At 41.9% G+C, this 12,536-nt stretch overlaps 1 protein-coding gene across 1 annotated transcript in view; it reads left to right on the top strand.

Annotated features, from left to right (window-relative positions):
• The window catches only part of LOC100495229 (Fc receptor-like protein 3), a 149,844-nt gene extending 137,822 nt beyond the window's left edge, over nt 1-12,022 (top strand). Inside the window, exons 9-12 of the mRNA XM_031891842.1 lie at nt 6,384-6,674; nt 8,366-8,638; nt 9,828-10,127; nt 11,260-12,022. Of these exons, the coding sequence (XP_031747702.1) occupies nt 6,384-6,674; nt 8,366-8,638; nt 9,828-10,127; nt 11,260-11,438 (1,043 nt within the window). The 3' untranslated portion in view covers nt 11,439-12,022. The remainder of the gene's footprint in view (nt 1-6,383; nt 6,675-8,365; nt 8,639-9,827; nt 10,128-11,259) is intronic.
• The last annotated feature ends 514 nt before the right edge of the window (nt 12,023-12,536 follow it).

The raw sequence follows: 12,536 nt of genomic DNA, 5'->3' as shown, positions 1-12,536 counted from the left end.
AGCCATATAGATTCCCATTCCTCTAGTGCCAGGCTAGTGTGTATATCAGTTTGCCATGTTGTAATGTATGAAAGGCTTTTAGCTATTTCGTCTGGAAAAAAGACACTATACAATCGAGAAATCGAATTCCTGTGCGGTAAATAATATTTTTATTCTCTCTCCATTACCTTTAACAGCTAAAGCTACAGACAATGCAGGTGAGTCTCTGATTAAATAATTTAATTCACTAAACATTATATATACATATATTGATCTGCTTATAAAGTAATTGGCTAAGGTATCTTAGCCTACCTTACCCTTTAATAGGATTCTGCATATATTCCAATATATTGCATTTTGTAACATCAACGCCACCTGCTGGTCAGTCCCTGTAACTGTACAGACAGAGAGATAAACCTACAGAAGGAAAACAGGGCAGGGTTCCTATGTTGCTCAGGGAAGAGATGGGAAAGGGCATCTGAGGCTTCTGATCTCCTAACTGAGCAGAGCAACACTGTAATTAAACTTTTATAATTGAAAAAATTCAAGAGAAAATAAGGAAACCAATTTCTTAAAAATAATTATGAAGCCTCCAGTACAGTTTGGGTGCATCTTTGTATTAATGCCAGTTTGCTTTAAAATAATTGAACCGGTGGAGGTGAGTATAATGGTGCATCGCCCCTAATGCTACAACTGTATAGTATTGTATTCTGTACAATGGGGGGAGCTGCTGCTCCATCTGTGCCCTAGAGTAACCTGTAAAAAACACTGATACAAAATTACAGATGGAGCTGAATTGTGTGCACAGGATGAATGGGTGGGGCTGTGTGTGCCGAATGCTGCAGTTATACCTGCTCCATCTGTAGCTTTGAGCTTCTTAGTGTAACGTCTAATTATGTACAGTAAGTTTGTTACTCAGTAGATTTCCCATCAGACTCAGTTATTACTTGTTCCATTGCAGGGGCTGCTGGCAGAGCCACAGTGAGCTTCTCCCCAAACTGGGCCTCGGCATTCACATCTGAATCTGTAACTCTGACTTGCAATGTAGCTTCCTCTGCACAAGGAGACCCCCCTTATTCCTGGTATAAAGATGGGGTACAGATGAAAATAAGGCAGCAGAACTATACAATAGTCAGTGCCCAAGTGAGTGACAGTGGGGAATATCAGTGTAAGTCCCATAGCAGTGACCGGAGTGAGGCTGTTACACTGATTATTTCTCACGGTGAGTATAAAGTGCTGATTTTCTTATTCCAGACTGTTTGTTGTGCCGCACTTTTTCCTATAAAACCAATGTAATTGCAGCCTCACAGGGAGCTGTACCTGCCATAATTGCGCTCAGTGCTTCAAATCAAAATCAGCTGCCCGGGCCTGTTGTGTGCACTTTTGGTGCTGAGATTGTTTCACTTCCGGCATTAGGAAAGCTGGAATGAGTATGTGATTGTTTTGGTGCAAGTCAGGGTCAGACTGGGCCAGTGGGGCACCCAGAAAAAACCCTGTGGGCCCTGCCAGCCCAGACCGTATCCCTGTGGTGCTCCCCTGCCCAAAGATCCCTCTCCCTGCTGCTCCTCACTGAATAAACCCTGGAATTACTGCCATGTTCAGTGAGACAGAAGCCCCCTAGTGTCAATAGGTGCAATTGCACACAACTCAGCAGAAGGGGTATAACCAACACAATGGTGCAACTATAAGAGTGTGTTTGGATACAATTATCACTATTCATGCCCATTTTAGCATGATCACACATGTAGATGTGTTCCTAAGTGCCCCTTAACGCTTAAGGCAAAATGCAGTAAAGGCGGCACTGAGTGCAGATTCCTGTTTCTCTTAATGTCACAGTAAGTCAGTGTCACGGAACAACTTCACTCTCGCTGCTCTATTGGCCCCTCAGGTTCCGGTTCCAATACGGCCTCACTACAAACAGTGCAGCTCTGGGGCCCAGTTAGTGACACAGGGAATTGCTCCATAAGAACCAGAAGGTACATTAGTCAGGCCCCTTCCCTGAACAGAGAAAATTATAGCCCTCAGGCTCCAGTGGCCATTAGAGAACCAGGACTAAATACCGGACTCTGCATTCCCTGGGAATACTGGATGGATATTCATTACAGGATAACAAATGTAGGTACTGGGTCTCATGGATGTAACACCATGGATAATAGATAATAGATGACAGTGTGCAACCAGGCCTGGATTTGTGGAGAGGCCACATAGGCCCGGGCCTAGGGCGGCAGAAGTTTAGGGGCGACATGCCGCCCCGCCGCAAGAAAATTTTTAAATTTGGCTCCCATACGGAGCAGTCGGGACCTCTCCCCACTGCTCCGTATGGGAGTTTAAAGGAGCGTTTGCACATGCGCACGGGGGGACACCCACAGGGGCGGCCTCGGGGTGCCTCAGAGAGATATCCGGCCCTGTGTGCACCAACTAAAAGATATCAGTCCCTTAGAATTTAGAGAAGGGGCACATCATGTACCCTAATACTGTAATGTTTATGGTAAAATGGGGGGCTGTGCAAATGTACGTGTGAATATTTCTGTTTTGGAGGGAGAGTCATGGGTGGGAGGGGTTCTGGTTCAATTTGTGCAGCCTTTATTTAAGTCTCACATGATGATAGATAGATAGATAGATAGACATCAGTGTGTAGGTTCTTCTTACAGAGTAGAGGCACCGTCACACCATCCACACTTTACAAATCAACAATAAAATGTCACTGGAGAACCAAGTGAATCAATTGTAGGTTTTATTCTATACCACACAACATGTTTGGGATCCACTGATCCTTCATCAGGCATCCATACATCAGTGCGCAGAACCCAAATGGCCTTTTAAACCCCACACAACCAACAAGTGTGTCAGCTCCATCATGTGGTCAGTCACATAGAAATACATACCTCAAATTCCTCTTACTGAGTACTGCCATCTACTGGCCTACTGCAATAATGCACCATAGCTTTGTTCTCGCAGGAATATTCCAATACAATAATATCATGGGTATGACTATGAAGGTTTTCATTCATCCAGGTCATGGTATATCTAGTATAAATAAATCTAAACCAACTGGACTTGTTAAGTAATCATTGAAGACCTTTTACGTAAAAGCAACTTCTTTTTATTTCCCCCACGGGTTGGGGTTCTCACATATTCTAATGCCATCCACCTGAGGCTTGCACTATTATGCCTGTGTTCAAACACATGTTTACCCACTGGGGTTTGTGTCTTTACCTTATCCGGGTCATAACTAGTTACCTATCTCAGTATATTATACAATAAGTAACACCACTTAGTCACTACTATATAGAATGTACAATAAAAGATGTAAACCAGTAATAATCTACTAACTTTTACTAACTCCCTGTCACAATCATAATTGTGCACTTGGGCCTTATTAGCTGTCTACTATTGCCATGATGCGTTCCTTTGTTGCCAGCTAGCAGGTAACTTTGGTATTTAGTAGGAAACAATCCTTCAATGAGGAATCCCAACACAGCTTTACTTATCACTCTGGGATAGGTTAGCGCGGTCATGGTGTCTCAACACGCACCCTACCGCCTAACTGACCCTAGACCTGCTGCACCCACCCTAACCGCCTAACAACCCTAACCGCCTACACTGACTCTACCTGGCCGCACAAACCTGCTTCACCTGCCCTAACCTGCCCGCACCCAACCTAACGCTGCCCGCACCAACCTAACCTCCGCACCCAGCCAACCGCCACCCCAACTTAACCGCGCCGCACCAACCTAAGCCCACCACCCTAACCTCCTACACCCACCCTAACCCGCCCACACCAACCTATACCGCCACACCCACCTGAACCGCCACACCAACCTAAGCCGCCACACCAACCTAACCTCCTACCCCACCCTAACTGAACCAACACCCACCTACACAGACCCTAACCCCCTGCACCAAGCCTAACCCCTGCACCAACCCTAACCCCTGCACCAACCTAACCGCCACATCCACCTAACCTCCACACCTGACCTAACGCCCCCGCACCCAACCGTAACCTACCCGCACCCAACCCTACCCCCCTACGCCAACCCTAACCCCTCACCAACCAACCTCACTCACGCAAACCTACCCCACCCACCAACCCTTGACCGCCGCACCCAACCTGAAATGCCCATGTGGGAAAATGTATGTGGGAAAAACTATAAGGAAAGTGGACCAAATGGGGACTAACTAGTTATGACTAGGTAAAACACAACACCATGGTAAAGCTTTTGTTGATGCCAACATATGCGCAGTACCTGTAGCGGAATCATGATGTTTCTATGTGACTGACACTGATGGAGCTGCACACTGTTGAAAGCCCATTTGGGTTCTGCACACCGATATACTGTATGAGCCTGATGAAGGATCAGTGGATGTGAAACATGTTGTGTGGGTCTTAACTGTCTGTATATGGATCCACATACAGGATATCAGGTAAAATGTATATGATAAACAATATTCAGTCTGATTAATGTGTCTTTTTAAATGTATTTCCAGATTACCTCTCCCTGAAAGTTCCCCCCTTTGTGTTTGAAGGGGACAATTTACAGGTTTCCTGTGCCGGGTACCCTGGGTATAAAGCCGAGAGTGCTAAACTGTACAAAGGAGATCAGTTGATAGGTTCCTCGCCCTCTGGGAATTTCCACATTGGAAGAGTAACCATGGCAACGAGTGGCCCCTACACATGTTATAGATATGTATGGCACCATAGCATGTATCATTATAAAGAGAGCAGTGTGTACATTTCTGTAAAAGGTAAAAACTTTATTGGTCTTGTAACAATTTCTTGTGGGAATATAATGAGTTAATAAAAACTGCATTTTAGAGAACCTGTTTATTTTTATATATAAGGTAGTAGAAGTAAAAGAGTTTTTTTTCAAGGAAGGGCACAGTGCAAATAAGTTTAAACATATTATATTATATATTTTCTGCAATGTGACCATGTCTACAAAATATCAGACCAAATATCCCCCTCCCGGCTCATGTCTTGTATCTTTCAGTAGAGGAGCATGGATGCAACATGTAAGGAAACAAGGAATAACCCTGTGCCGGCCCCTAGGGCAGGGTGGGCGGAGCCAGAATAGTTAATCAGATTTATACCCTCCTCATGTGTAATGGGGTCGGTGGGTATATGTAACCATGTGGGGCCATTACTGACCCTGCTCCTTGTCCAGGGGCCATAACATGGCAGGTTATTGTTTATAAATAAAGTATTTCCCCATTCCTACATATAAGCACCATCTTTGTATATTATCATGGGACACACTGTACCCTTGTATTAATCCTACCCCAGTATTTACCCCTCAGTTCAGAGGTAGAAACCTGATCTTTTTAATGCCCACCCACCTCAAAAAGCTTCTTTACTTATGTTATTGGGGATCTTCATTTTATTATTATCGGTACTTGCATTTGTTATGATTTCCTACAGCAACTGGGGGCAATTCTGATTATTTTGGAGCTGAGTTTAGACCATACAGACCATACAATGTTAAGGTGCAGTGGGTCACTATGTGCCCAAGGAAGCCCTGTTCTTAACATCTGCCTTTCACCAGTAATCAAGCCCAAGGTTCCTATATAGTTACGGATCTGCATTTTTGTTATTGTCCCAAAAGACAAGAGTGGAAAGGAAGGGAATAGGAATACTCACGCTATGCCCCATACTGAGTTGGACACAACCTGCCCATTATTTATAAAGTGGAGCAAATTGTGTTCCCCTATTGATACATTGCTTGCACTGGGTGGTGGGCATGATGACACCCTAATTCTGGGGAATCCTCTGCATCATGGGTGGGAAAAGAATCAAGCCGGTCACACAGTTTCTTACACTTTGCACCATGCCAGAAGTTAGTAAATAGAGCCCCATGTCTTTACTGAATTATCACGTGCCCTAAATCAATGACCAACTTTAGTTACAAAATATTATTTAACTTGTCTCTTTCCCTTTCTAGAGCTCTTCTCAAAGCCAGAAATATCCGTGAATTCAGGTTCCCTGAGTCAGATTAATGAAGGGGATCCAATTATGTTCAAGTGCGATACCAAGCTCAGCCCACACAGAGAGACTACAGAGCTGCAGTTTGCTTTCTACAGAAATGGGCACAATGTGCAGGGATTCAGTTTATCCAACCAATATGGAGTCCCCTCAGCTCAGCTGGAGGATTCTGGGTATTATACCTGTGAAATAAGAGCTCAATATGGGAGTGTAAATAAGAAAAGTGACCCAAAAATTATCCAAGATAAAAGGTGAGCAATGAAATGCCTTGAAATGTCAAATATCTTCTTATGGGAAAAAAATCATGAATGTCTTTGCTTTAGTACTAACTTAATTACATGAGATTTAAATTTTTATTTAATTGAGTGTTGTGCTGCATGAATGTCACATCATTTAATTCTGAATTTTATGTTGATCCATTCAGCCCAGAAACTTGCCGGTGTGCGAGTGAGGCTGGAGCCGGCCGGGGGGCAGGTTATTGCTGGGGAGAAGTTGGAGATTCTCTGCTCAGTGGAAAAGGAGATGGGATTATTGCGTTATTCCTGGTGCAAACAGCCCACTCGCATCTGTGTCACCAAAGAGGCTGCAGCTCTGGAGCAACGCTTTGTGGTAGAAAGTGTTTCTGAAGATTATGGAGGAGAATATCAGTGCATCGTTACCAAAGCTGCTACTGGTGATTCCATGCGAAGCACCAACATCTCCATCTCTGTCCGAGGTACAGATCTAGTCCATCAGGTTCAACCCAATTGACCACTTAGATAAACTATGGGTAAACTATAGTTACCGACAGACCCCTCTGCCCAGAATGCACCATCACAGTAATTCGGAGATACGGTGTATTCAACGATGCTGAGTTGCTTCTACAGTAACTCAGTGTTTGTTCCAATTTGACATTGGCTCATTGGGTTCCTCACCCAACTGAGATTTATATTCAGGGGAATATTTTGAATGCTGATTTGATTTAATAGAATTACAGACCACTTTCCCTACATATATGCACTCTTTATATGAGGAGGTCAAATGGTTATTCCCTGGCCATCCCCTTGTAGCATCTTAACAACTGGTTATTTTCAACTGGATTATCAATCTTCAGCATCAGCGATGGCAGAAGAATAAATGTTTCAGAGAAACCTACAGAAGAATCACAGTCTGAAACATTTTTTTGTAAATGAAAGGCTAAGAACAGAAGTTACAGACAAGGGAGAGATTCCTTTTGTAGTGAAAGCTGGCAGGCTGGACATTCTAGTCTGTTCCAGACCTGGAAGGCTGGAAATATCAGATCTCCCAAAGCTCAATATGAGATAACTTGTTAAATGGTTTTCATCTTCATAAACCCTCCTTGATAGAGATTTACACAGATGCTTCAGCAGAAGGCTCACTGCCTTAGGCATTCAGCTCAAGGGTACTGATTTCCCAGGAGAATGTTATAGCCTCCTCCTCTTCCTCATGGTACCCTCTTCTCAGGAGGTCAATGATAGAGGAACTTCTGCAACTGATGAACAGGTGTGATGTTATCATTTAGGGCCCAGTAGTCCATCCCTTTTCCATAACATCTGAACCTCAAGGCATAGAAGTCAAAAGGGTTAGATTGGTAGAGCTGGGCTGTTCAAGTGAGGCCATTTCAACTCTTCTTAAGGCAAGAAATGCTTCCACTCTGCAGAGCAAAGTTGGATATTTCTTCTCACAATGACTCTTCTTTTGGTCTCAAGGTTTTACATGCCACATTCAAGTTTTTGTTCATTATTTGTATCCTTTTTCTTCCATTGCTTTATGGATTGCTTGGGTACTTACAGTACCTACTTGTTAAGATGCTATGAGGGGATGGCCAGGAAAAGAGAAAAATAATTTACCCTTATTTTCTTCTCCTGGCCATCTCCCACCCTGCTAATTGTTAAGTTTTATTTTCCAAAAGCTTTTACAAAGGCAGGGAGCAGGAATAGGGAGGGGGCTTTATAACCCCAGTCTTTTTCTTCTGTCATTGCTGATGCTAAACCAGTTGTTAAGATGCTACTGGGAGCAGGGCCAGGAAAAGAAAATTATGGTAACCGGGAACCAGTTTATTTATTTTCTGTACCATGGGGCATTAGACATTTCTAGATAAGATCTGACATTGCTCTTAAATTGTCTTCCTGCTTTTGCTCTGCTACTGCCCCAATGACAGTCTATCTCACTGATATGTAGAAGCACAATTGTGGTAAGCATATCTGGGTTATCATATTCCAACACTGTCCGTTGGTTTTCTATGTATGTGTTACTAATGTTATTGATTGATATGTAGTAGCTCTGCAGAGAATATTCTTGGTCTCATTCTGCTTTGATGTGTTTGTTTTAGACACTGACCATTTCAGTTCATGCAGTATTACATCTTTCCGGATACATGAACATTTTTTTTTCTCCTCTGTTAAGTTAAGGTGGAACTAAAGCTTAGTCCTACCAAAGTAGCTGTGGGGGATTCTGTGGATCTTCTCTGTGAGTCCAAGAGTGGATCTTTCCCAGTTGATTATCAGTTCTATCACAGGAATGATTCAATAGGGAAAGGTAAAGCTAAAAAGAAAGAAGAGGCACAATACCGGGTGACAATCACCTCCATCTCTATGGCTGGACCCTACTACTGTACCTTGCAAAATGAGTTCTCCAGCAAAATGCAGCTCAGTGTGGGGGTTATTTTGTCTGTGATGGGTGAGTAACTTTAACCTAACCAACCATACACTTATCCTACACTAAGTTCAAATTTTGTATGGAAATCCTGTTAATTTTGCTAACAGCCTGTGCCAAAAGATACCAAAAAAATGTATCATCTTAGATAGTTCTTTAAGTATAATCCAGTGGAAACATTAGCTATGTATGCTCATAATAATATATATATTTTTTTATTTGAATTAAAGGAAAGCTAGTTTATATTATGTTAAGTGGCCCATTAAAGAATCTCACCGAACTGGAATATATATATCTGTAAATATTGCCCTTTTACATCCTTTCCCTTGAGCCGCCATTTTGTGACGGGCTGTGTGCTCCCTCAGAGATCAGCTGACAGGAAGTGATGCAGCTCTAACTGTAACAGGAAGTAGTGTGGGAGCAAAAGGCAGAACTCTGCCCATTCATTGGCTGACGGGGCCTACCATGTATGTGTGCCTTGGCTTGTTTGTGTGCACTGTGACTCCTATGATCCCAGGGGGCGGCCCTTAATTGTCAAAATGGCAGTTTTCTTTTTAGGATTACCCAATTGCACATACTACTAAAAAAAGTATATTTTTATGAAAACATTTATTATTATAGATGAAGCAGATGAAGATGAAGACCTATATTGTAGGGGGACAGTATAGTTTTCCTTTAAGTGACAAACAAAAAGTCCTATATACCATGCAAACTATACCAGCTTAAGTATTCTAAGCACAATTCAGCAGCAACGACCCCTATGTGTTCTTGTAGCCTCTTCACAGAGATACCATAAAATAATAATAGCATACAGTAGGTATTTAACCTCTTTGGCCTGTACAGAGAGATTCAGTACCTAGAACTAAAGCTTGGCCAATCCAAATATAAAGGTCCATAGTGACCATTTTTTATTGAACTGATGTTGCTGGTTTCAATATTTTTTTTCTATTGATTTAATTGCTGTTATGTGATTTTGGGATAGTTTGTGCCCAAGTGTTCTACAAATGGATGGTAGTACAATACTGTCCCTTTGACACCAAAAATTTAGTAATTCATAATTTCATATACAGTAGGAACACACAGCTTCACATTATAATGTTTTATGTTTATACTCACACAACATCTTTTGTTTTCTGTAGTATTTCCTCAAATTTTAATTTCCTGCTCATTTAGATAGTAACTGTGGGAATATGAAATCTTAATGTTCTAACAGAACCAGTGGCAGATGCCAGAATTACCCCCGGGGAGGATGAACTTGCAGTGATAGTAGAAGACAATCTGTGCTTGACCTGTTCTGTAGCAAAAGGCACTAACCCTCTGTTCCTTTGGATTTATAATGAGACGATTGAACATGAATCAGTACTGTACCAGGTCCGAGAGTCTGGGAAAGTGCTGTGTATAGAGTCCGCTCAGCTTCAACATGCTGGGACCTACTGGTGTCAGGTCAGGAACCAACTTTCATCCAACAGGATCTTCAGTGTTACCAGCAACAATGTCACTATAAGCATCTCAGGTGGGTTCCATTTATGGCAACTCTCAACCCTTTCCTTGAATGGAACTTCCATTCCAGTCTTGCCTTACGGCTGTGCAGCAGGGTTTACAACTAGTTATGAGCAAATCTGTCCCAAATTCGCAAAACGGCATGAAAATTTGTGAAACGGGGAAAAATCCAAGAAATTCATTTGTTGCACACGGCTTTTTGTGAGTGACCGCTCCCAATTTGACGCTACCATGACTTTTTTTTAAGGGGACTGAATTTTTCTGCAGAGGTTTCGCCAAACAATTCGCCTCGCGGCAGCCACGTTTCACTGTTTTTTTACGGTTTTGCTAATTTTTTTAATAGCTTCGCTAATTTTTCTTTGAAGCAAAACAGGACAGATTCGCTCATCACTAATCATCATTCACACATCCTGCCAATCCATTACCTCCTCACTAACAGTCATAACAATAACACTAAAGATTTCCCCAACCAAAGGTTTAGGTTAGTAGAGCCCGATGTACTTAATATATATCTCTTGCAATAATACAGGTGAGTTTACACATGACACTAAGGGGCACATTTACTAATCAACGCACGCTCTGAATGCCTCCAAATGCGTTTTTTTAGTAATGATCGGTATTTTTGCGACTTTTTCATCGCTATCGAGACTTTTTTGTATTTTCCACGACTTTTTCGTCGCCATTGCGACATTTACGCATTTTCCGCGACTTTTTTGTCGCCATTGCGAAAAATCATACATAGAAGGATAGCGCCAGTGACGAAAAAGTAATGCAAGATACGAAAAAGTCGCGATCTTCAGAAAAAATCGTATCCAATCCGAATTTTTCCCATTTGGGATTTTAATTCGGGATTTAATAAATGTGCCCCTAAGACTCTTATACGATTGTCACTCAGTTGGGGGATTGCGGTAGGGCGGGTTACAACTTAACTTTTAAATTTTCCAGTGAAACGGGACAGGGCTAGGTGTTGAGCATTGGTTATAATCACATGGGATTTCATAATCCTTTATAATTTCTGTTTGAGACTAATATTAAGTAAGAAATAATCCCACAGAGATCGAGGAACATTGTGCTGGATTGTTTTAGTCATTTACCAACATCAATTTGACTTTTCTCATTGATATATTTTATGTTTTTGTTCCCAGGCCGACACAAGCCCCTCCCTCTGCTGAATGTAATCAGACTGATATTGGCTCCCATTATATTCATATGGACAGTGTTCCTGATCTTTCACCATATAAAGTCACGCAGATCTACAGACCGAGCAGTGATGGGGGGAATAGAAAAGAAACACATAACTGGACAATCATCTCTCCCTCCATAAGGAATGAATATGAGTTGTAAGAAATTGCTCATCTTGGGTGCCATTATTTGTATTATATACATATGTGTTTGTGGCTTTATACATATTTATGTGTTATACACAGTGTATAGGGGAGTTGTACTGACTACTAAAAACCAGTCGTCCAAGTCACACCCAAAGCCAAATTTACATAGCAACGGGATTTTCTGTCGATGGAGGTGGGACAGTACGGCTGCTACAGGAGCCATAAAACTCATTAATGTATGTGAGAAGCCTTCTCATCAGTTACTGAACAAAGGCAAGGTGTGGTTCTTATCATCCCCATCTGATCAGTTGGTATGTGGGGTGCAGTGGCTGAAATGGTGTAAAAAAAGGGGACTGGACAGTAGTCATGGAAGGAGGAGCATCTGGGGAGCATCCATGGAGAGCACCTTAGAACTGCATCAGAAGTGACCGGGGCAGGATGTGAGAGAGACCAGAGGAAGCCATGGTTAGAGAAAAGGAACCAGACCACCATGTTCTGTGTTTGTTGGTAGCGATAATGATGAAGACTTCATTATTAATTTGTAATTGAAAATAATGTAAATATATTGTTTTGTTTTAAATAATCCTTTAATTGTAGCATTGCTATTCAATATATTCATTTTAATATACACTTATTGGTGTAGATTATTTGTCTGCTTCTCCAATGAACCATAACCCTAGTAAGAGGGGTGATTATATTATAATATTATATTATTAATATATAATATATATAGTCAAAAAAATCTTACAGATAATGGCGAGCCAGGCAGGAGAGCAATGCATGGCATTTAATTCATATTTATAAGTGTATAATATTGTGTGGGAAATCAGTTGATTGTTTTCTGTTGTTTTGGTTCTTGTTTTGTTAAAAAAAATGGATGTTGTGTTAGTTAAAAAGATTGCCACGGTCACATACTCAGGGGAGATCATTAAGTGTATGCAGGGATCTCCAGATCCATGGGCTGGGGCGCAGGCGTATGTGACCAGGGCAATCCAAGAAAAGTGCATGTCAAGTGCATTGGTTTTTGCTGCCTGCTGGATAAAACTCTAGCGGTGCAGAAAGAGAATCTGGAGGAAAAGATTCGTTATTTGAAT

The sequence above is a fragment of the Xenopus tropicalis genome, chromosome 8 (genome assembly GCF_000004195.4).
Source record: "Xenopus tropicalis strain Nigerian chromosome 8, UCB_Xtro_10.0, whole genome shotgun sequence".
NCBI lineage: Eukaryota > Metazoa > Chordata > Amphibia > Anura > Pipidae > Xenopus > Xenopus tropicalis.
The sequence above is the reverse complement of the archived record's forward strand: the minus strand, read 5'-3'. Positions and strand labels throughout refer to the sequence as shown.